We start from the raw sequence: 26328 nt of genomic DNA, 5'->3' as shown, positions 1-26328 counted from the left end.
GGTGGGAGATATATCTAGGAGGTCTTGAGAAACAAATAGGTAGTCTAATCGATTGTAGGTGTTATGTGCTAGAGAGTGGTAACTATAATTCTTCGTGTTCGGGTGTAGAATCTGCCATAGGTCAACTAGTCCTAGGGTTGCCAGAGCCCTTTTAAATTTTTGTGTGAGAGAGAGTCAAACCCCAGACCTACCCGATGATGAGTCCATTTCAGGGTCAAAGCAGAAGTTGAAGTCCCCTCTAAAAATTATCTGGGAGCCTGCAGCAAATCTGGAAAGTGTCCTGAGGACCCAATCACTGAAAGACACCTATAGATGGTTAGGGAAGTAAGCATTGGGAATTGTTATTCTATTACTGATTGATAATTTAAGAAAAAGGTAGCATCCCTCTGAGTCAATTTTGGAAGAGATAATTTGGTGTGGTAGTTATTTGGGGATAGCAATTGAAACCCCACCCGATTTTTTCGCTGGATGGGAACTGTGGTACTATGTATTATAGTATTTAGAAATGCAATTGGGAATACTACCCGATGAGAATTAGGTCTCTTGTAACAGTGCAATCATCACTTTGTTCTTGTGAAGATGATCTCTCTTAGCCGGCTTGTTTAGGTCCCTGGCGTTGTAAGAGCAAAAAGTCTGATTATCCATATGTACCATCTTAGGTTAGCGGTAGCCGTGGACTGGCGGGGAGAGGGAGGGATAGGGAGGATGAGGAAAAAGAGAGAGAAGAGAAAAAACATTAGACAACGGACAGAAAAAGGGGAGAAAGGAGAAGGAGAAAAAGAAATAGTAAGAAGAACAAAGGTAACTAAATACCCAAAGCTACTTCAGGTTCTAAAAGGCTAGCACTGGTCAGACACCAGATAACGGACCACACGCTGTGTCGTCACATCTCATTGGGAGCGAGGATGGAAACGGCAGGGGAGGCGCTCCCACCTTTCCCCACGAATGGAAATGAGACCTCATAGGGAAATAACTGTAAATCAGGCCAGAAGTAGCTAATCAGAGGATGAAGGTATTAGCTATAGAACAGGTAAAACAAAGTCTTGATACCAGAAAAAGAGCACACTTATAGGCCAGGGCCTTTCTAAGGGGGAAATTACCTCCTCTCAGTCCCATATAGAAATTAGGAGACAGTTGGTGCCATGCATAAACTCCAAACAGGAAGAGAAAAGGAAAACTCTATGGAAGGCAATTATTTTTAAGTTGGTGTGTTGCGAGATCTACAATTATCTCTCTGTCGCTTTGAAGCAGCTGTATGCCACTCACTGCTAGAGTCATGGGCCAGGAGAGATGGAAAGGACGGCCAATCAGGAAGGGAGATCATGGGTAGATTAAATCTCCCTAAGAAGTTTGGAAGATCACCCAGGGAGCGAAAAGTCGCTAATCTGCCGTCTCTCCATACCACCAGCTGAAACGGGTATCCCTTTGTCTTCTAAGGCATCTAGAAGTGGTTTCAAATCTTTTTGGAGCCGTAGTGTTCTTCTGGCTAGATCTTGCAGCAATATAATCAGAGATCCATTAAATGACAAGTGTTTTGCATTTCTAGCCTGTTGCAGTATGCCCTCTTTGTCCCTAAAGAAATGGATGTGACATATAACGTCTCGTGGACGTTTAGGATCGAGGGATTTGGGTCCCAGGGTCCTATGGATGCGATTTATCTCTATGGGTTTATCTTGGGACTTCTGGATCAGGGATCCAAATAAATGTTGAGCACACTGCTCCAGTTGTACATTCATGATTTCTTCTGATAAACCCCGGATATGGATGTTGTTCCTTCTGTTATGCAACAATCCAAAAAGAGAAAGAAGCTTGCTGTGATGAAAAAGTCTTGTTCTTTATTCAGTATGTGCCCAATATATCACCTTCTGTGTCTGTTTTCAAGACCGTTGATCTGGGATAGAATAGTGGTCAGCTACATGGAGTGGGCTGTTATGACCTGTCTGTGGGATTCGAGTGCAGATAGAGTTTGCTCTTGAGTCTCCTCAACTGCATTTACTTTATGTCCTATTTGCTGCACTTCCCTCTGGATCTGGGTCACAGCCTATTTGCGGGTAAAACCAAGGTGTTCGAAGAGAGAGTCTATTTCAGACTTGGTAGGAAGGGATTTAATATGTGATTTCCAGTCACTATCTTCAGAAATAGCATTGGTGAGGGAGAGCAAGGAGACCATGTATTTTTGGAATTGTGTGCAGGGGAAGAATTCCATGAAGCAGAGCTATCAGTCTCTATGGAAGGTAGAGGGCATTGCTGTGGTATATGGTTAGAGCTTAAGTTGAGGAAAGCCCCTCCTGCATTAATCACTGTGATCCCATAGTTGGATTCTGCACTGCTGTGATGCCATCTTGGGAGACAGGGAAGTAACCCCAGGGACCCCTCCTGGTCTCACACAGGGTGCTGAACAAGCAGGGCTGACCACCTCTCCACTCTTAGAGGAATAGGGCACCCCAAGTGGCCCCTACTGGGCTCATCTCTTGGATCTTCTTGATGTGGGAGCATGATAATAGCGTCCGCTGTCAGGAGAGGGGGTGCCTCTGCATGCCTGCCAGCTCTGCTATCTTCGGATGGAGTGAGCGCCTCTCCTCTTCACCTTCCCTGCGGCAGCCGGGTTCAGTGATGTCTCCAGAGAGGTAGGTGAGCTATGTACCTGTGTCCCAAGGGGGGGGGGGGGGAGTCACGCATCTCCGCCAGCTCCGGGTCCGCCGAAGCAGCCGCGCTGAAGAAGCGGCTGATGCTGGCAGGCTCCATCTCACCCATCCCCGGGTTCTTTGACTGGGCCTTCCTCTTGCCCATAGTGTGTGCAGGTCCTCCTCAGGGTGAAGTAAGTTACCTAGACTGCTTAATGCCATAGGGAACAGCGGGAGCTAAATGAAAGTGCGACCTAGCCCGCCATCCACAAGCCACGCCCCCAGAAAATGTTTTTTAAATGTTTTTTAAAGTAGTCCTTGATATTCATAAGCTGTAGGCTAGCCTTGTCCACCTCTCCCTCCAGCCACTGCTTATTTCTGTGCATAGAGAGGCAGCTATCATTCAGTGACTGGGGTGTAGGTTAGATCGGGCTAGCCTGCAACTTATGGACATCGAGGACTACTTCCTGTAGTACTCAGTGTTTGTCTGCTAATGCAAGTTTCTTCTAAACTACTGCACAGATCCACACAGCAAACATATCACTGCAATCAATGCCCCTGTCATTATATTTCGCTGCCCTCAGAGGGGACTGCAAAAACTTGGTTTAATACTTCTTGGTATTCAGACAGTAACTATTAGCACAACTGAATAGGACTGCTTGGCCTTCTGCATGAAACTAGAGCTAAGTACTATTTCACTGCTTGAAAATACCTAGAATATACCATATCTGTAGCAATAAAAATATTTTTTTTTCATCATTTGATGTTTTTTTTTATAAGTGCTTGTTTAAAATACCTTCACTTTCTTGACAACCCTAGCTTTGAATAGACTTTTACTTTCCTATGAAGAGGGAGCCAAAGTAAACACATCAAATCCTAAGGTAGAGAAAATATTTCTGGATCTGGAGGTACACCCAGGAGAACAAAATATCTGTGATTCACTTTCCAGATGTCTGGTATTTTAATATTCTTTAAAAAGTATCTCAGAAATATTCAGGTTGGCTAGCAAAGGAGTCCATCAAAGCCAATGCAGATAGTTAGTAAGCCATATGTTATGTATTTCGCTTCACTTCATAATCAAGCATTCTTAAAAACGTTCTCTGGTGAAAAAAACATTACTGGAGCAGTAATTACAGGACTTCTTTAATGTAGATGATGTACAAGCCCACCGTATGCTGTCTGAAGACTGACACAGTATCTGCTTAGTAAAGGGTGCGTACGTGATCAGCATGGAGCAAACAATGCCAGGCTGACTGCTCCATTATTTAGTACCATTATCACTATACTGACCTCTATTTCTTCCAATGTCCTGGACTCAAATATCTGAGACTGAACATACCTCAGTAAGTACTTTATACGTATAATCACATTATGGCTCCAAGCAACCTCTAGGCTATATGGAGCTATAATATAGTACACATAGAAGAAGTCTGTGCAGATCCACTGTGCCTCCGTATTCCTCTAATTTCAAATTCAGGCAATATATAGTTGAATTCATAGCAAACCCAACAGAACTAAATGTGCCATGTATCATCTAATGCTATGTATTCGAAATATTTTTGCTTAGAAGCGATACCTCTGTAATGCAGTGCTGTAATGAGGCTTCATACAGAGGACAGTATGTGCCTATAGCTCTGTAGTATAGAGGTGAACGGGTTTGTCACTTCGTAAGCCTTTGTGCATACAAATATGGCATCTGCATGTGGTCTAAGGTAATTAGGATGGATATATTCTTTGCTTGAAGATGTTCAAGAAAAAATTAAAGAGGACCTGTCATGCCCTCATGTCAGCAGGACCTGTTGCATAGCTTTGCAGATATGGTCCTGCTGACTCCAACAATTGCTCTCTATTCCCGCTACTCCCACCAATCCCCTGTGAAGGCTCTTCATAGTTTGGGTGTAAGGCCGGTTTCACACGGCGATAAAATCACAGTGATACTACAGTGCTACAAATTACATGTATGTGAAGCCCATGCTTTTCAATGGGTTCACATTGGTGATGTCTTGTAGCCTGCGACATTGCGAGAAAAAAAATTGGAAATTGCTAAATATTACCATGATTTGCAATGTTTTGTAGCCCATTGGTTCCCTATAGAGCCTTCCTTTCTATTGCATCGCACGAAAAGGCGATTTTCGTGCGGTGTAATGCAACTTTTACAGTAGGGAATCCTACTGTAAAAGCTCTAAAATAAGCCCTAGCTGCATGGAAAAAAGAAAAAAAAACAAAAACATCACCTAACAGCTACTGTTCACTCTGCCGCGTATTTTTTGCAGGTCTCTGACACTTGCTTTTAGTTTTCTCTCAGTGCTTCCTGGTTGGGGGTTCAAATTCCTCGCCTCCAGGAAGCGATGGCTTCGATTGGTTCTCAAGTGCCATGGCTGTGATCGGTTCCTCGCAATCACAGCCAGTGCATCCTGGAGGCAGGAAATTTGAACCTCTAACAAGGAAGTGCTGAGAGAATACTACAAGAAAGTGCTGGGGACCTGCAGAGAAGACACGACAGAGTGAACAGTGGCTGTTAAGTGATGTATTTGTTTGAATTTTTTTTCGAGCCAGCTAGGGATTATTTTGGGGTAGGGCCTATATTTTAACACCCCTTCCCCCCGAAAACCCCGGCAAAAGAGCGCTACAAAGTTGTGCAACCTTGTAGAGCCACATGCGACTTTGTAGCAACAAAAAATCGTGATATCACCACGAGAAAACACAGTAATATCGCACAGACCACTGATGTGATATCGCTGTGATTTTCTCATGGGGATATCGCGTCGCTCATGTGAAAGAGGCCTAAATATGTCAATTGGGTCGGTCATTACCACTCACTATCAATCAAGTCTGACATCACCCACTGACAGTGTGGACCATCCACATGACACATTCACAGCTCTGGGAACAGAAACTAAGAAGAGCCTTTGCAGGGGAATGGGAGGGAGTAAAGAGAAAAGAAAGACATTATTTGTAGTCAGCAAGGCCATAGCTGCAAAGCCACACAGCTTGTCCACCGAGGATATAACAGATCCTCGTTAAGTAAAGCTCTAGTTTGGCCCAACTTAAAGGGGTTATCCCACAAAAAAACATTTATAACCTATTTACAAGATATTTGATAAATACATGAATGTTAGGGGTCTCACCACTGGTCCCCTACTGATCACTAGTGCATTCAATGAGGAGGAGCTGCATTTAAAGGGGTCTTTCAGGCAACATACTATTGATGACTATCCTCAGGATAGGTCATCAATAGTTGATAAGCCAAGGTCTGCCATTCAGGATCCTGGCCAATCAGCTTAGTGGGTGCCAGCTGTCAGTGCTGCTACAGGCAGAGATCAGAGTGGAAGCTGCTGCTTTGACCCCAATGTAGTGGCCTGCACTTGTAACTGCAGGTGCATCTTCCGTTGATTTTGAAGAGTCCCCCGCCTGCAGTTACAAGCATTGGCCACTACACTGGAGTTGGAGCAGCAGCCTCCGCTCAGACTCATGTGTAGCTGTGCTGACAGTAAACGCCCACTTAGCTGATGAGTTGGGATCCTGACCAGCAGAGCCTCATTGATCAACTATTGATGGCTTATCCTGAAGATAGGTTATCAATAGTATTTTGCCTGGAAAACTTTTAATGTCGATAGAGCTGATGGAAAAGCTAGGGGCTCACTTTGGCTGCTTTTGTCAGCTCCGCAGGCAATAAATTAAGTGGCAGAACATGTATATGACTACAGCTCTGCTGAAATTCATACTCAATGCATGGCCACATAATCTAGTAATTGGAATAACCCCTATAATATACACTATAATATATGATTTACATTTTCAGTATTTTATTAGAGATGAGCGAACGTACTCAGTAAGGCCGATTTCGCAATCGAGCACCGCGATTTTCGAGTACTTCACTACTCGGGTGAAAAGATTCGGGGGGCGCCGTGGGTGAGCGGGGGGTTGCAGAGGGGAGTGGGGGGGGAGAGGGAGAGAGAGAGAGAGCTCCCACCTGTTCCCTGCTGCTACCCCCCGCTCCACCATGCCACGCCCCGCCCCCCGAATCTTTTCACCCGAGTAGTGAAGTACTCGAAAATCGCGGTGCTCGATTGCGAAATCAGTCTTAGCGAGTACGTTCGCTCATCTCTATATTTTATCAGTAGTCTTAAGTTGGTTGGTTATCATAAAAAGTATGTCTGTGTATATATCTAAAATGTAACTAATGCAGCTATGATATGCATTATCCTATTGCTAACACCGAAATGATAGTATTTTATATGTTACTGTTAATACTGTTCTATTTGTTCTTCGGAAAGAATGAGAGCCGCCTGTTATTAGAATCATTAAATATATTATGATCTGTTCCAAGGTCACATCCTTCAATAGAGAGGTATCATTACAACATACAATAGCTCAATCCAAAACATTTTAGTAAGTGCTGTTCAGTTCAGGGATCCTAGAGAAAGAAAATGTAAAATTTGGACTAATTTCACCCATAGTATTTTAAGGATGATATTTGACTGTAGGTTCTACTATTCTAAAAGAGATGTCTTATTACATCTCAGTCTTATTTTAATAATTGTAACATCCATATAAAGAGTTATCATAACCAACCACTAATAAGCGAAGACATAAACAGCTGTAAGCCCTTGTGTGAGAAAAGTATGAAAAGCCCTTCATTCAAATGGCCCCTTCGTTCTAGGGATCTGTGGTCATGTAATTGTTCAGACTGCCATTGTTTGGTTCTTAAAGGGCATTAGTCATCACTTTTGAACCCCATAAACTATGTGATGGGGCTCTGGGGGAGCTGCTTTTTATACTCACCTGGCCTCCCGTTCCAGCACTGTGCCCCCAAGAAATCAGTGCGCACACACAGCTCAACTCTTTTCACAAGGTTGTGTGCACAAATGTAGATGAATAGGATCAGAGGCGTAACTTGAAGCTCCTGGGCCCCAATGCAAAAGCTGTAACAGGGCCCCCAACTATAATGCTTTATTCATAGTACTGGGCTCCCTATATGGAGAAGAGAGGCCTTATGGGCCAACTAAGGCTCCTGGGCCCGGGTGCAACCGCATCCCCTGCATCCTCTATAGTTATGCCCCTGAATAGAATGTAGAAGTAGAATGCAAGATGTTTATTTCTATATTCTGCATAACTTTAGCAATATTTTACTTACTGGGAAATCATTAGGCATACCCTAATGATAATTCACATAGCTATTCCACAGTGCTGTATCTACTGGAGTTCATAATCTAAATTCACCTATTAGTATGTTTTTTGAGTATGTAAACACAAGGAAAACATACAAACTCTGTGCAGATGTTGTCCTTGATCAGGTTTGAACCCAGGATCCCAGCAAAGCAGGGTAATAGTGCTAACCACTTAGCCAGCATGTTAATATGCTATAATTTGTTGAAAACCCATGCACTAAATATGATTATTGTCAAATCATCTAGGCAAAGTTTTGCATCACTTACGCTTCAACTATATTTCCTACACTATGTGGGAAATATACAAGAAGCAAAGAAAGTAGTAATCATTATGCTGTTACATGGTTACTTAGATTGAAAAATACAGACATTCATCAAGTCTAATATTTCACTTGCCTGGTTGTTTGATCGAGAGGAAAGTAAAACAAACCCCCCAGTCATGATCACAGGTGAGATAAAATGATTTCAGACCTGACACGGGAGGTGAATAGTTTCCCTGGATCAACTGAACAGCAGTCAATGTCTAGTCTTTTTTCCGATGCTACCATTGTACCTGTCACTACTATCTTTTGGGTAGAAAGAACAGAATTTAAGGACAGCACTTTGGAAAACGTGGATAATATTGATAGGTGTAGTAAAATGTGGAACTCCCCTGGTGTTAGCGGCCAAACTCAAAATAAATTTCAGGCCGGCTACAACACCTAAGACTGTCCCAGGAAGAAATTGGTAAAATAAATCCTTATGTATAGCGATACATCTACAGGCTTGGAGAGCATCCAGAAAAACACCAAATGCCGTAGTACAAATTCGAAGAATAGAATGGACGAGTGTGAAAAATTAAGAAAGGGGTCTCTTGTAGCCAAAACGTGTTGCATGAACATCTACCATTTCGGCTTACCCTCCCTGTACCTGCCTGTTATCGGATCATTAAAGAATTCGTACATTCATTTTTGATTGGCTACCTACTCTTTAAAAGGGGAGTTTCGGGGACATGAGATCTCTCTCCTAAGTAAGTTTAATTTCCTTTTTTATCACATGCTAAATCCTTATGAGAGCTGGATAATTTTTCATACTCATCCTATCTTTTGGGTAGGGCACTCTATATAGTATGACTACTCTAACCGTAAAGAATCTTTTCCAATATTGATGTCTGAATTGTCTTTCTCTCACATAAAGAATGCCCCCTGGTTTTCTTTACAATTTTTGGAGATTGTATATATTTATACATCTCAAGAAGATCACTTTTCTGATAATGTCTTGTTTCCAAGATGAGCCAATCCATTTTTTCCAGCCTGTCATTATATGGCTGCCTGCAGAGCGCCGGGTCAGATCCCGCTGCGAGAATTCTCGCAGCGGGACCCGACCCGCTCCCCTGTAGGGACCAGTGCGGGTCTCACCTGCTCCCGTGGCTCCAGCTCTGTGATGTGTCGGCTACCTATGGCAGCTTCCACGGGTGGAAATCCAAGTCACCTTCCTCTTAATTCTCTATTATTTTAACAGCATGGAGCCCAAAACTGAACCCCATCATTGGTGTTCAAAAACAGTTTTTGTGACTCATTGAAATAAAGGATACATTGGATTATCAATAATTATTAGTTACAAGGAAACAAGTTAAAATATTGTAGAATGTGTGGTTAAACTGACTGCAAAAATACATTAACAAGTAATAGATCCCTCTGTGTGCTGCAAATTAGAACTGGCCTGGGGCCGGAGAAATGCAAATGTAGACCAAGTGTTTCTTTACGAAGAATAGAATATTTGTTCATATTACCTTACCGAAGAATGCTAGTTACATGAATTTATTAGGATTAAACCTGGAATGACCACCTATGCGCCTATGTAGGGCAATCATTAAGGGTCCTTCTTCTATAGCACCGTGTTTTTACATTAATGAAGGCCTCATACAGCCAAATCAATGAAAAAATAAAACATAATGACTGCTGAAATGCAGAGAGGAAAAAAACTAAAAAATGTAGCGAGCCCGTAAATTTGGGGTATATTGAATTTAAAATGCCTACTAAAACAAATAACCTGCTCAGAAATATGTTCACTATTACTACGGGACTTGTTGGTAAATCATTTATATTTCTGGGAAGGTTTTCAAAAGATTATTGCCAGAGATGTGCCACTTAGCATTACATAACAAACATGCAATTTTCTCATTTTCTGCAGGGATATTCTAGGTGCTTCCTAGAATAAATATGTGCTGTTTTATTGCCCAAATTAAGGCATCTTTCAGAAGGATAAATAACAATGGACTTAACCCATTAGTGATGCCTAACATGCATTTTTTCTGACCTTACTAATGGGCTTTAAACCTGCACATATATCTTTTTAATGCAGTGACTTGGCTTCGTACTGACAGCCAGGCTCCTACTCTAACGGCCAGGAATAAAGAAACCTCTGATCCTGGCAATGTAACCCCTTGCATGCCACAATCAATAGCAACTGCAGCATGTACGTAGATGACAGTGGAGGGGGCTCTTTCTGTAACCCTTCGGTACTCTGCAAGGTACCAATGGGTTCCCATGGCAGCCAGAAGCCTGTAAAAAGCCTCCATGTGTACCGTGTAGCTTAGACTATTAATTCCTGTCTAATATGCTGCTGTCATAGGCTTAGTAGAATGCACTACATAAGTAACGTATTGTACTATCTTAGTGATCGAAAAATCGCACCTTCAAGTCCCCTTGAGGGATTTAAAAATAATGATCAAAAAGTTCAATAAAGTTTAATCTAAAGAAAAAAATATCCAGTTTAAAGAAATATATGTATTTTTCACCATAATTTTTTTTAAATTGATAAAATACCAAAAAGCATTTTTTTTTTTAAACCCAGCACATCATAGGTATTACTGCATTCATAACGACCCAAGAATGAAAATATGTTGATATTTATCGCACATGGTGAACGCTGTAAAAATAATTTTGAAAAGTAATCTACAACTCTTGATGCCTCCTTCATAAATCACCATGTTGAAACTGGCTAGCAAAGGGCCAAAATTCTTTTAGTTTTTTCACTCAACTTTGTCTACCCATTTACACGTCATTTACAAACAACTGGTTGATTAAATAGTTGGTTATTACCTTAAGGAGCAACATTTTGGTTTTTAACTGAAATTTATCAAAAATATCTTCAAAACTAACCAATAATTTAATTCAAGTGGAGCTTTCTACTCGTGAGACTGTTGAGTTGAGTACCTACAGAAGTAGTAAATGTTAACTTGACACTTAGGCTGGATTCACACGAACGTATATCGGCTCGGTTTTAACGCCAAGCCGATATACGTCGTCCTCATCTGCAGGGGGGGGGGAGGGGATGGAAGAGCCAGGAGCAGGAACTGAGCTGCCACCCCCCCTCTCTGCCTCCTCTCCACCCCCTCTCCGCCCCTCTGCACTATTCGCAATGAAAGGAGGCGGGACAGGGTGGGGCTAAGTTTCGATAATTAGCCCCGCTCCCTGTCCCGCCTCTCCCCATTGCACATAGTGCAGAGGGGCGGAGAGGGGGTGGAGAGGAGGCAGAGAGGGGGCGGGAGCTCAGTTCCTGCTCCTGGCTCTTCCATCCCCCCCCCCTTCCTGCAGATGAGGACGACGTATATCGGCTTGGCGTGAAAACCGAGCCGATATACATTCGTGTGAATCCAGCCCACATGTGTTATGATAACTCGATTTACAGCATTGTAGTTAAGTTATCACGATGCATCAGCTACACTTGTATATACTTGTCATCAGTTATTATCTGCAAGGAACTACTTTGTAATTACCCATTTACCTGCTGATCTCAATGAACTTTCATTCAGTAGATTCATGGTGTCCTTTATAGCTGCCACTTGGTTTTGACTAATAGGTGGGTCAGAAGAGCTAAAGTTTCTCCTTAGGGAGAGTACCTAGTAAAGGCCTTTTACACGCAATGATTATCGCTCAAAATTCGCCCAAATGGCCAAAAATGAGCGATATTTGTTACATGTAAACAGGGGCATCGTGCACTTTTGTTTGAACGATGGATTTTGATTCACTTAAAAAAACATCGTTCAGCAACTGAAAGACTGAGCAAATACATTCCATTTGGATGTATTTCGCTTATCTTTCAATAGACTGCAGGATGTTCTCCCCACAGCATGTTTATACTAGCCACAAGGAGAACAATCTAATCTGCTGACAGCCCCGAGGAGAACAATAGAATCTGTCAGCAGCTGTTTGCACAGCTGGGTGTGTGTGTAAATACAAGCTGCGCTCTACAAACAACTCCTAGAGGTCCTTTTACATGCAAATGAAGATGTTAAAGTGTTAATGGCCATTCATGGATCAAAGAGATTGCAAAATCTTTCAATCTTTCAGTCGTGTGAAAGATTATCTGTGTGTGTAAAAGGGCCTTAAGTGTGACGGGACTTATAAAGCCATGCATGCTTCTCTGGGAAATGTATGCAAATGGGGAGATGGCACAATGCCTCTTCAGCCTCACCTATTGGAAGACAGTATTCCTGCAAGTCAATGCCAGACCTTTTAAAGGACCTTGCAACAGTGGCTGGGAATACAGACCAAAGCCAGAATAATCTCCAGAAGGAAAAGATAACCAGATATTTTTGCTGGATTTTCTATAGTGTTTTAATGGTATCTCCACAATTACTTTATGTGTAGGTCTGATCCTGTCATATCTGCTTTTTTATTGCATAGTAAATAAATGGTCATTTATATTTGACACATTATGCATTTACATATGTATAAATAGGGTTTCCTTCCTGTATATTAAAATCTGGGCATGGGAAAATGTGTATGGATTCTTTGTAACAAATCAACATAAATCAACACAGGTCGCTGATAAGTGCTTCAAGGTCTGCTGAAGACACGTGTCAAAGACATAGAAGAACATAGGTTAAAATGACAGTCATTGATGTAATACAGCTGTATGGATGAAATGTTACTAAGTGGCTACATTGTTCTTGATCAGATAATTGCTAAATTGAAGCAAATTACTCATGAGAAACTAACATATAATAGCAGCTTATAGCGTAAAAAGCATGACACAATAGAACTGAGTCATTACCCACACCACGGAAAATGCAGGCTTTAACCCCTAATGCTCTCACTCTCTACAAGCAAGGCGATATGTATCATAAAGACAAACCTATCAGCAACTACCGGGTTCTTGATGTGGAGGGATCTAGCTTCGACTGACTGATATGCCATATCGGCACTGATACTAGCACTGTTGTATAACACTTTGGTTGTTACAATGTTTCTCTTTGTTTGAATATGCAGTTGTGTGTTACACTTTCGAGGTCTGGAATTCTTTAAGTAATAATGATGTCAGATTAATAGACTTCTAAAATGTTGACATAGATGTAACCAGTAATTGTTTCCTAGTCAAACATGTACAAGTCATTTTATGATTAGTACTCCTTTAATTCTCCCATTTTAGGTATGCATTCTGTACTCCACACTTTCTCTGTAATGATCAAGGTGATTAATAGAGATGAGCGAACGCGTTCGTCCGAGCTTGCTATTCGTGCGAATATTAGGGTGTTCGGGATGTTCGTTATTCGTAACGAACACCATGCGGTGTTCTGGTAAATTAAACTTTCTTCCCTGAGACGTTAGCACTTTTTTTTGGCCAATATAAAGACAGGGAAGGCATTACAACTTCCCCCTGCAACGTTTAAGCCCTATACCACCCCCCTGCTGTGAGTGGCTGGGGAGATAAGGTGTCCGCCTGATATGAAAGTCTGCCCCTCCCGCTGCTCGCTATGGATGCATTCTATATGCGCTCAATGGGGCCAGCAGCAGCAGCGCTGACCCCATTGAGAACATATAGAAGACAAATCCTTCTTCTCTGGCACAGCTGTAACAGCTGTAGCAGAGAAGAACGATGTTTGCCCATTGAATTCAATGGAACCGGCAATACAGCCGACTCCACTGAATGCAATGGGCTGCCGGCGATCGCAGGATGAATGGTCGGAAAGGGGTTAAATATATAACCCCTTTCCTGCAATTCATCCAGAAATGTGTTACACTAAAAATATATACCGGCGTATAAGGCGACCGGGCGTATAAGACGACCCCCCAACTGTCACCTTATACGCCGGTAATACAGTGGAGCAAAGAATAAAAAGCATTACTTACGTTTTTAGATGATCTGCGGCGCTCCTGCAGGCTGTCACTCCCTCCTGGTCCACGGCAGACAAGCTTTCTCCACGAAAGACTTTAAATCCCTGCCTCCAGAAGCACATGTGCCTTCAGCCAATCACAGCCAATGACAATGATGTCATTGAATGGCTGTGATTGGCTGTGTTTCTGGAGGCGGGGATTTCAAGGCTTGAAATCCCCGCCTCCAGAAACACAGCCAATCACAGCCATTCAATGACATCATTGTCATTGGCTGTGATTGGCTGAAGGCACATGTGCTTCTGGAGGCAGGGATTTAAAGTCTTTTGTGGAGAAAGCTTGTCTGCCGTGGACCAGGAGGGAGTGACAGCCTGCAGGAGCGCCGCAGATCATCTAAAAACGTAAGTAATGCTTTTTATTCTTTGCTCCACTGTATTACCGGCGTATAAGGTGACAGTTGGGGGGTCGTCTTATACGCCCGGTCGCCTTATACGCCGGTATATATTTTTAGTGTAACACATTTCTGGATGAATTGCAGGAAAGGGGTTATATATTTAACCCCTTTCCGACCATTCATCCTGCGATCGCCGGCAGCCCATTGCATTCAGTGGAGTCGGCTGTATTGCCGGTTCCATTGAATTCAATGGGCAAACATCGTTCTTCTCTGCTACAGCTGTTACAGCTGTGCCAGAGGAGGACGATCTTTATGCTGACAGTGGGGGGGGGGGGGGGCACTCTTGCCGCTATTGTGGCTTAATAGTGGGACCTGTGAACTTGAGATGCAGCCCACCATGTAGCCCCTCGCCTGCCCTATCCGTCACTGTGTCATTCCCATCACTTTCCTGAATTGCCCAGATTTTCACACATGAAAACCTTAGCGAGCATCGGCGAAATACAAAAATGTTCCGGTCGCCCATTGACTTCAATGGGGTTCGTTGTTCGAAACGAACCCTCGAGCATCACGGGAAGTTCGTTACGAATAACGAACACCCGAACATTTTGGTGTTCGCTCATCTCTAGTGATTAACATTACAATAAATGAAGATTTCTATATAAAAGAGCAGCAGTGGGTGTGGAAGCTGTGTTCTTCCTGCAGCTCAGTAGATTTAGATTATTGCAGTATATTCATGAAAAAAAAGATAATTATATGCTAGGGAAACCTTGTAACTAGTTCTCTCTCACTCCATTGTTTCTCCATAAGGCTTGACTTTTCCAGCACTGCTGAAGTCAGTAGGAACTAATGCTGCTTGTCTGGACAGGAAAACCATGTCAGTACTTCCCACGCTTTCCTCTGCCTGTGATTCTCTGCCTATAAGCAATGCAATGTCTAACACGTTAGCATGCCCCAGATTCCCACCTGTTAAAACATGTAGTTCTGCACTGATTTCAGCTTAAGTATGTAATTTCTAATATGGAAAAAAAAACTGGAAGCTTTTCCACTAATGCATGTCAAATTAAGTCTTGTGTTGGAAAGAGCATTGCTCAAACAAACAAAGCTTGTTGTACCATGACTAGCTTTCATTGTTATGTCTCTTCTCTTTGTAGTACAGGATTGGACAGCTCTACATGATCAGCAAACATAGCCATGAACAAAGTTCTGATGGAGAAGGGGTGGAAGTGATCATCAATGAACCTTATGAAGATGTAATTCATGGTGAAGGCCAATACACTGAGAAGAGAGTCTACCTAAACAGGTGTGGTATAACAATGGTATAACAGTGTAAAAGATTTAGTGATGGACTAAGTGAACCATAGACCTTGGACTGTTCACACAACTTAGCCCCCTCCATACTCACGCAACATGCCCCTCCACCCCTTGATAGAATATTTTCTGGTAAAACAGTAGCCCCTTATAGTAATAATGCCTCCAATGTAGCCACTTATAGTAATAGTGCCCCCCATGTGGCCCCTTTTACTAATAATGTCCTCAATGTGGCCTCTTAGCAAAAGGGTAACAAAACTGCTGGGCTCTAATACAAAAATCTCTAACAGCTCCCTCCCATCCCACCCCCAACTATAATGCTTCATTTATAATTTTGGTTTCCTTATATCAGGAATAAGGACCGTATGGCTCCCTAAGGCTCCAGGATTTGGGTTCAACTGCATCCCCTGCATCCACTATAGTTGTGCCTCTGCCTCTTAGTAATAGTACCCCCAATGTAGACCACCATAGTAATAGTACTACCACTGTGGCCCCTTATAATAGTAACGCCTCCAATATAGCCCCTTATAGTGCCACCAATGTGGCCTCAAATAGTGTTAATGCCCTCAATTAAGCCCCTTAAAGTAATAGTGCCCCTAATGTGGCCTTGTATAGTAATAGTAGCCCTAATGTAGCCCTTTATAATATTAGTGCCCCTAATGTAACCCCTTATAGTAATGGTGCCCCTTATGTGCCTTCTTATAGTAATAATGTCCTCATAATAGCCCTTTATTCTAATAGTGCCCCTATTGTGGTCCCTTATGGCAATAGTTCAGCCAGTATGGACACTTACAGTAATAGTTCCCTAATATTGCCCCTGCTAATAGTGCTCCTAATGTGGCCCCTTAGCAATAGTCCCCTCAAATGTGGCAGGTTGGTGACTCTATCCAGTTGTACTTTGTCACATTAACTTCCTGTCATGCTGCAGTGCTACTCAGTCTCATCAGAAAACCCCAATGAGGTAAAAGCCAATTTTAAGGGAAAAAATTCCTTCCAGATTTCAATCTGGCAATCAGAATAATCCCCGGATCAACAACCCTTTTGAAGTTTTTAATGATTATAACATATAATATTGTATCGCTTAAGAAAGACACCCAGGCCCCTCTTGAACGCTTTTAGTTAGTTCGCCATCAGTATGTCCTCAGGCAGAAAGCTCCTTAGTCTCACTGCTCTTACAGTAAAAAAAAAACTCTGTCAGTGTAGAAACCTTCTTTCCTGTAGATGTAGAGGATGCTCCCTTGTTACAGTCACAGTCCTGGGTATAAACATATCATTGGATAGAGATCTCTGTATTGTCCCCTGATATATCTATACATGGTTATTAGGTCGCCCCTTAGCCATCTTTTTTCTAAACTAAATAACACCAATTTTGATAACTTCTCTGGGTATGGTAGTCGGCCCATTCCATTTATTACTTTAGCTGCCCTTCTCTGAACCCGCTCAAGCTCTGATATATCCTTCTTGAGTACCGGTGCCCCAAACTGTACACAATATTCTATGTGTGGTCTGTCCAGTGATTTGTGAAGAGGAAGAACGATGTTGTTGTTATGTGCCCCTAGACCCCTTTTATGCACCCCGGGATCCTATTTGCCTTGGTAGCAGCTGCCTGACACTGGTTACTCCAGTTAAGCTAACAGTTAACTAAAATCCCCACGTTCTTCTCCATGTCAGTGTTTCCCAGTATTTTCCTATTTAGGACTCAGTCAGACGAGCGTTTTTTTCAAACATGTGTTGGCCAGACGCATGTGAAAAAGACGTGTGACCGAACTTAAAATTCACACATAAATAGTGCGGCCCCATTGAAAGCAATGGGAGAGGATCGCTATCTCCTGCTGCGGCTGCAACAGCTGCAGCAGGGGATTCTTCGGATGTGAAACCCCTTGATGCAGTCACATCCAGGGGTTGCACCTTGATGTCAATGGAGCCAGTGGCAGCAGCGCCAGCCCCATTGAAAACATAGGAAGAAGATCGCGCTCCTCTGCCACTGCTGTGACAGCAGTGGCAGGGGATTCCTTCATCCCGCGGGGAGTTCCCTAATCACTGAACACTGTGACAGCACTGAAAAATCCTTGCCTCCAGTAAGCACTGCCTCTGATTGGCTGAGCGCTGTGACCAATCAGAGACAGCCACTGAATGACAGCTGAGCACTGCCTCTGATTGGTCACAGTGTTCAGCCAATCAGAGGCAGCACTTTCTGGAGGCAGGGATTTTTCAATCCCCGGCCACCAGAATACAGATGAAGACTGACAGGGACGGAGAGAGGAGCTGGACAGCGCTTCTAGGGGAGTTCAATTTTTTTTTTAACTGTTAGGGATGATTTTTGGTGTAGTGCTTATATTTCAAGCCAACCCCGAAAATTATCACTGCAGGGGTTGCCTTCATTCTATTGCTTAGAATGGGGCATCAGCAGCGCTGGCTCCATTGAAAGTATTGGAAGAACATTGCGGTCCTCTGTGACAGGTGATTCTTTCGTCCCCTCTGCAGACCCCTCATCACTGAACACTGTGCTGCTTACTAGTGTGCATTATAGACACACATGTCCGATCTTTTGCAGGTGCGAGTATTTTGTGCCTCTAAAAGACAGACATGTGAACACTTCATAGGAAACCAATGGTTCTAATAGACAGGATTTTATATACCACCCTCTGTTTTCTATCATTGAGCCAGATACTTATCCACTTACACACAATCTCACCCAGACCAAGCATTCTTATTTTATATACCAACCTTTTAATAGGATGGGTTTAGACGTTCATGGGCCAGCCTGGAGCCTCAGGCCAGGGGCGGACACCCTAAATCTGCCATTGTTCGCATGATTGTCAAAATCCCATAGAAATATCAGTCGTTACATAATCTATCATGGATAAAATCCATCTAGGATATTGCTGAAAAGAAAACTTGACTTTTTAAATCTTTTCAACCCTAAATAACACTTCTTTAGTGAAAGGTAACTTTTGCTAACAGAAGGCTGACACTTGTTCTGATCAATGCCTTGGCTACAGCTGTAAGACTACAGAGGAGGCCCCCCAATTGTAGAAATTTCAGGAAGAATGTTGTTATTTGCAAGAAAACTATTGTACAAAAGTTGCATAAAAATGTACGACAGCTGCTTTGCACTTCTAAAAAGTTACAAGAAAGGAGAGTTTAGTGGTTTAATGGGCCGACAAATTGACATCTATTCCTTTACTAAGGGGTCATGAGTAGAGATGAGCAAGTATACTCGCTAAGGCTAACTACTCGAGCGAGTAGTGCCTTAGCCGAGTCTCCTCCCGCTGGTCTGTAAAGATTCGGGGGCCGGCGGGGGCGGGGAGTGGCGGGGGAGAGCGGGGAGGAACGGAGGGGAGATCTCTCTCTCTCCCTCTCTCCCCCCGCTCCCCCCTGTTCACTGCCGCAACTCACCTCTCACCCACGCCGGCCCCCGAATCTTTACAGACGAGCGGGAGGATACTCGGCTAAGGTACTACTCGCTCGAGTAGTTAGCCTTAGTGAGTATACTCGCTCATCTCAAGTCATGAAGCTTACAGAGGCACAACAGGTTTTAGGGTTGCAATACGATCATTTTCAGAAATTATACATTAACTATATGATAAAATATTTTTGTAATAGTCAGTATGCTAGCATCAATTTTTTTTTGCCCTTGCCTATTAAGCCTTCATAATAAATCTATAGGACCCAGTAGCATTCCTATTATAACACACACAGACGTTGACACAGCTTAGCGTTCTATGGCTTTCGAGCGCGAGTCAATCATTAACTGAACAACATCCCAAGTTGACGTTTTGACCATATTCAAATTATCCTTGATGTCAAAAATCTATAGGGTATCAAGAGATTAGCAGTAAATGTAGTGAGCTGTAGCAGTAGGAGAGCACTGAACATATTACATCCCTCCAACACCTCACAGTGTGTTCCAGAATAGCTGAAAGGAACTCATCATGATTACACTGACTGCCGGAGATGCAAACATACTGCAAAGCCTCTGACTCACTCTCTTTGTAGAAGTACAGCAGCGAAGGCTGAAATTATGCTAAAACTGGCAAAAAAGATAAGTATTAATTTGCCCAGCAGTCACTGAACTGGTGACACGCATGAGTGCCCACCAGGTCAGTTATTCACAGGGTACAATATGAATGTATGTCACAGTCATTACATGGCGGAAAGTAGGGTACGGATTTGGATAAAAGATTATCTGACGTTCTGAGAGTATGGCCGGGCTCACACAAGCTTACGGCCACAGAGCATTATGCGCTCAGGTTTTGCGTGTGTAATATGCTGAACCAATCTCCCATGTTGCTGTGCACATGAAGGGCTTCATTTTTTTGCGCAGTGAACAAGTGTATTTATCGCTATTGCCGGCACAAATACGGAGCCTATTCTCACACGCACCACTTGTTCACCATGCCCTGATTTAAAAGGTTAACTTGCCTAACGCAGTGATCTCAGGTATTCGCTTGTGTTAAGTAAGTGCATACACGCATGATGTGTATTTCTGCGCAAAAGTGAGAATAAACCCATTGAAATCAATGGGTTTAGTTCTCTGCATTATGCGCATGGGATTTTCGCGCTCTATTTTTGTGCGCATTAGGTACCATAGGAGTTTATGGGGGTGCCCAAATTTGCTATCGAAATCATGCACTGAATTGAGCTATTTTGTGGTGTTAATTGATAATAGTGGAGACTAATTAGGCTGCTCAGTTAGTTACATCATGGGATGGGTATGTCCCCACCGATGGGAACGGGCCTAGCAGCGTAGAAAAGTACAGTAGAATCTCCAGACATAGCACTATTATGTCACGCTGTCGCGAATGTATCTACGCATACGCTCATCTGCAGGAACCCTTAGGGCTTAAACAGACGAATGCACTTGTGCAGGTTTTTGTGTGCCTGAAACTCACATCTAGGTCTTATTTTTGGGGGAGGTCGTTTTATACTTACCTATCAGGCTCTGTCCACATCCCTCCCTCTGCTATTCACAGCGCTGACGCGCTTCCCGCAGTCCTCGGCCGCTCAAACATCACTTCCTAGTTACGTGATTCATAAATCCTGCCTCCGGGAAGCAATGGCTGTGATTGGTTCTTTGACTGCTACTCAGCCAATCAATGCATTGCTGGATGAACCATTGCGATGGCTGTGATTGGTTTATCCATAGAATCATAGAATGGTAGAGTTGGAAGGCACCTCCAGATTCATCGGGTCCAACCCTCCACTCAGTGCAGGATTTATCTAGCGCTGCATTGATTGGCTGAGCAGTGGTCGAAGAAACCAATCACAGCCATCGCTTCCTGGAGGTGGGATTTCTGAATCCCGTAACCAGGAAGTGATGTTGTACAAGTGGTTGAGGACTGTGGGAACTGCAAGTAATCTGCTTTTTTTTTAATATAGTATTACTTGGGCTTATTTTCAGGGTAGAGCTTATATTTCAAGCATTCTCAGAAATTAAGCTACGGTTTATTTTTGGGGTAGGTCTTATTTTGGGGGAAACAGGTTATCAGCCTGATTATCACCATCTCCAAACCTTGTTCATATACATATATACTCCATTGCAGTGAGCGTATTTTGTATACGTTCATCTGTGGAAGCCATTAAACACAAAAACGGATAGCACATAGGAATGATCCTTCTGTAAATGCTCAAAGGGTTTACTGCTTATCTCCAGATATCCACATATCAGTGCTCACCAAAGACCTTGTGTCCTTTCTCCTCCCGCGTGCAGAGACTTGGTGTGCGCTTTCCAAACTTTTGAGCGTCTTCTCCATTCAAACAGATATTAAGACTCTACTGGCATGAATTTCTATTTGCATATCTATGCTTGACAAAGAGAATTGGCCTGAAATGTTAGCACTGCATTGATATGTGGTATCTGGAGATAAACAATAAATCTGCAGAGCATTTACTAAAGGATCATTCATGTGTGTGTGTCCACGTGTGTGTGCGTTTGTGTGCGCGCGTGTGTGTGTGAGTCCACGCGTGTGTGTGAGTGCACTGCCTGTTTTTGTGCTTGTGCATCTGATGGAGTCTCTAATCATGGGGGATATTGCACCACACCTACAGTACCAGTGGGAGGGCTACCAACTCTGAGGGCGCTCTCACAGGACTGTATGTGTTTTTCTGTTCGCCCGTATGCGCTGTAAAATTGCATGACTAAAGACTTGCCTCAGTCGAGTCCCAAATTTTAACTGTGTATTTTCTGCTGTTCACGCGGACAGCTGCTGTGTATCAGCAAAAAAATACACTGCACTGCGGAAATCCATCACTCGACAGAAATCCTCGGAATAACTACTAATGCTTAAATAGAGCCAGCTGTCCCCCTTCTCCCAGTGTTGTACACCAGGTAACTCCCTCCCCCTACCTTTTTCCTCCGCTTCCATTGCAGTCCATGGGAGCTTTCTGCGTATCTCTGCAAAAGATAGGACAAAACCTATCTTTTGATGCGGTGTATAAAATCTGCAACCGAAAATAGTCGCCGATGTGGTATTTTTCCTAACGCTATTTTTTTACGTGCCCAAAAATCGTTCATCTGAATAAATACATTGGAATGCACTGCTTCAGATTTTTGGGTGATTTTTTTGACGCAGCTGAATAGCTGCATTTATACGATCATGTGAATCCACCCTAAGGCCTTAGTCAGACGGGCGATTTTTCGCGCGATTTGCGGATCGCATGACGGATGCGCATCCGCAAATCGCGTGACCGGTGCGCGCAAGTCGCCCGCAAATCGCCCGAAAATCTGCTCCTAGCCGCGTTTCATTAGAAACGGGCCGGAGCTGTCCAGCGCATTGCATTCAATGGAGACGGCAATAGAGCCGCCTCCATTTAAAGCAATGCGCTGCGGGCGAGCCCGGGATGAATTGTCAGTAAGGGCTTAAATATATAAGCCCTTCCCTGCAATCCATCCTAAAATGTGTTAAAATTAAAAAAAATTGTATACTCACCTTCTGCCGGCAGCCGGAGCTCCGTGCGGCCGTCCTGCAGTGGGTGTGAAGGGGGTGTGAGTCAGACCTGTCCCCTGATTGGCTCAGCGCTGAGCCAATCAGAGGCATGCCTCACTCACACCCATTCATGAATTCATGAATGGATGTGAGTCAGACCTGCCCCTGATTGGCTCAGCGCTGAGAGGCAGCAGTCACTCACCCATTCATGAATTCATGAATGGGTGTGTGAGTGTTTTCAGCCTCTGATTGGTCAGGGCTGTGACCAATCAGAGGCAGATCATTCAGCAGGCGGGGATTTTAAAGCCCCGCCGGCTGAATAGTGCCAAGAAGCAGTTCAGGAGAACTGACAGCGGCCGCGGCTGGACTCCGGCTGCAGCGGAAAGGTGAGTATACAATTTTTTTTTTATTTTAACACATTTTAGAATGAATTGCAGGGAAGGGTTTATATATTTAACCCCTTCCCGACAATTCACCCCGCGCACGCCGGCAGCCCATTGCTTTCAATGGAGCGGCTGTATTGCCGCTCCATTGAATTCAATGGGCAAACATCGTTCTTCTCTGTCACAGCTGTTACAGCTGTGGCAGAGAAGAATGATTTGTCTTCTATATGTTCTCAATGGGGTCGGCGCTGCTGCCGCCGGCCCCATTGAGCGCATATAGAGAACAGAACAGGAATCGCAGATCGCAGATAGGTGCGATCTGCGATTTTTTGTTCTATAATTTATCGGACGAGCGCATAAAAAGCGCTCATGTGTCCGATACCATTGCAAAGCAATGGTTTTATAAAATCGCCGGACGCATGCGCAAATCGCGCAAAAAAACGCCCGTCTGAGGCCGGCCTTACTTAGTACCAAATTTTAGCTGACCTGAAAATACTAAATTACAAACCCTAACTATTCGGGGAGCGTAGGTTAGAGCGTTGCTGAGCTGCATTTTATTTTTCTTTTAGGGTTAAACGGCTCTTTTGTAATTCACATGTACAATATAAAGGACTAAGAAGGGCAAACATTACTGTAATCATAAATACACAATGAAACATTCCAGCGGCACTTCAACCATCAGTCGTTGGTCTGGTCAGCTTGTATGATTGCAGATTAGTTTCCCTCATTACTTATTTAGCTCTGCTAGATCATTTATTACCATATCTAGGGGCTCAGATTAGTAGGGGTTAAGTCTGCTCACTTCTCACTGAGGGTAGCATCTAGAGATGAGCGAGTATACTCGCTAAGGCACATTACTCGAGCGAGTAGTGCCTTAGCCGAGTATCTCCGCGCTTGTCTCTAAAGATTCGGGGGCCGGTGGGGGAGAGCGCCGAGGAACGGAGGGGAGATCTCTCTCTCTCCCACCCCCCCCCCCCCCCGCTCCCCGCCGCAACTCACCTGTCACCCGCGCCGGCCCCCGAATCTTTAGAGAGGAGCGGGGAGATACTCGGCTAAGGCACTACTCGCTCGAGTAATGTGCCTTAGCGAGTATACTCGCTCATCTCTAGTAGCATCACACAAGCTTATGCACAAATGCGCAGGCTTCAACGCAGCGTATCTGTGCTATGAATGAGACTGATTTGTACGCATATCTGTGCATTTTAGTGTACTTTTTGTGCATGCAGGCAAGTTAATATGTATGCGGCAGAGCAATACACCTGATTTAAATGGCTATTTAGCCTAATTAGGTCCAGATGTTTTCTTTTTTTTTTTACACAGACTTGCATGGCATATTGTTCATTTGTGCACCTCCCATAGACTTTTATGGTGCGCAAATGTTCGCAAAAGTAGAGTATGCTGCAACTGCCGTGTGTAAGCAGATGAGAAAGGGAGGAAGCTCCTTCTGTCATCCATCAGCAGACTGCAATGCAATTGCAAAGGCCTCCATGTCTGCCATGTAACTCACCCTATTAGACAATGCCTCCAGGGTCTACTATGTTATAGGCATAGTAGAATGTACTAATACAGTGAATATATAAAGTCTATAAATCCATTAAAAGGTCATGTTTTTGTCATGTTTGAAAAACTGACAAAGGTGACTCATTTCAGCTTTATTTCCATCTTAAACGTGACACATTATTTGTGCAACTCCATTGAAAAACAAACCGAAATCTTTTAGGGTGAAAAAATACTTTGCTGATGTACCCTTTGCCTTGATGACAGCACTCAGTCTTTCTGGGTAGGTGTCCATCAGCATGGCACATCTTGACTTGGCAATATTTGCCCACACTTCCTTGCAAAAGCGCTCCAAATCTGTCAGATTGGGAGGGCATCATGTGTGTAGCGCCCTCTGCAGGTCAACTCACAGATCTTCAATGGGATTGGGGTCTGGGCTCGGGCTGGGCCATTCCAAAACTTTGATCTTTCTCTGCTGAAGCCATTATTTTGGTGATTTGGTGGTATGCTTTGGATCATTGTGCTGAAAGGTGAAATTCCTCTTCATCTTCAGCTTTTTAGCCGAGGCCTGAAGGTTTTGTGCCAAAATGGAGTGATGTTTGGAACTGTTCATAATTCCCTCCACCTTGACTAAAGCCCCAGATCCAGCAGCAGAAAAACAGCCCCAAAGCATAATGCTGCCTCCACTATGCTTCACTGCGGGTATGGCGTTCTTCTGGTGATGTGCAGTGTTGGCTTTGCAGCAAACATACATTTCGGAATTATGGCCAAAATGTTCAACTTTAGTCTCTGTCATTCCAGTGGCTCTCTCAGTGAGCCCAGTAATAACAACGCCCCCTCTCAGTGGACCCAGTGGGAACCATTCTCAGAAGCCCCAGTACTAATAATGCCCCTCTGTTATGCCCTCATCAGGAATAATCCTCCTTTCTATTGCCCAATCAATAGAAATGCCCCATCACATTATCCCCATTTTTAAAAATGCTTCCTTTGTTGCCCCATCATTAATAATTCTGCCCCTTGTTGCCTGTTATGAAAAATGCTGCTCCTTGTTGCTCCATCATTAATAATGCTGCCCTCTGTTCCCCCTATCAGAAATAATACTGCCCCTTGTGGCCCCATAAGTAAAAACACTTCCTTTTCTTGTCCTCATCACCAATAGTGCTCCCCCGTTCCCTCTTATGCTATATTAAACAAAAAAAACAATATACTCACCTCCTTTGCTGTCTAACCTGCTCTGTTCCAGCGGTCCTTCCTTGTACTTCAGTCCTTCCTGACTTCTGGGTGGCAGAGTCACACGTGACTGCTGTGTCCAATTGGCCACAATGGTCACATTCCACGTAACTAGAAGTCAGGCAGGACCAGACCAAGGGAAAAGAAAAGGAGGTGAATATACTGTTTTTTTAACTTCATGGCTTTACCCGACCACCCGGTAAACTGGAGGCTTAGGGGATGCCTCTAGCAGCCACTGGACTGAACAGTAAATTTGACCCTGGTATCGCAGCACCCCTGGCATGCTCTTAGGGCACACTAGGGTATCGCAACACTCCAGTTGGGAATCACTGGGTTGAGGAAATACCACCACACAGTTCTCGACACCAACAAAACGTTCTATGCACAAAGTAATCTAATGACATTTATGTTGACCTCAGTTGACAAAGCATTGGAAGCACAACTTTCAGCAGGAGCAGACAAAGGATAGAGCATAGACTATGTACCCTGGGCCCACCATAGGTATAATGAGTAGTCATTGCTGATCAAGAGATCCTGCTGACTAAAAGGTGCAACCTCCTGTGCCGGATGAGTTTGTAGTTCAGAGTTCTACATAGTCATTTTGTATTCTTTGCCCCTCTATGTAATCCCATGCTGTGAATAGCCTTGGAGACACACAGGTTACTCCCTTGCATTCAAGCAGTTTATATTGAAG

The 26328-nt window shown here is 43.6% G+C and overlaps 1 protein-coding gene across 1 annotated transcript in view; it reads left to right on the top strand.

The window, feature by feature from the left end:
• LOC136632673 (cytoplasmic phosphatidylinositol transfer protein 1-like) overlaps positions 1 to 26328 on the top strand; it is a 125832-nt gene that overhangs the window by 50956 nt on the left and 48548 nt on the right. The window contains exon 2 of the mRNA XM_066607719.1: positions 15439 to 15587. Within this exon, the coding sequence (XP_066463816.1) occupies positions 15439 to 15587 (149 nt within the window). The remainder of the gene's footprint in view (positions 1 to 15438; positions 15588 to 26328) is intronic.

This window comes from Eleutherodactylus coqui, chromosome 6 (assembly GCF_035609145.1).
Source record: "Eleutherodactylus coqui strain aEleCoq1 chromosome 6, aEleCoq1.hap1, whole genome shotgun sequence".
Taxonomy (NCBI): Eukaryota; Metazoa; Chordata; class Amphibia; order Anura; family Eleutherodactylidae; genus Eleutherodactylus; species Eleutherodactylus coqui.
This window is presented reverse-complemented; position numbering and strand designations above follow the sequence as displayed.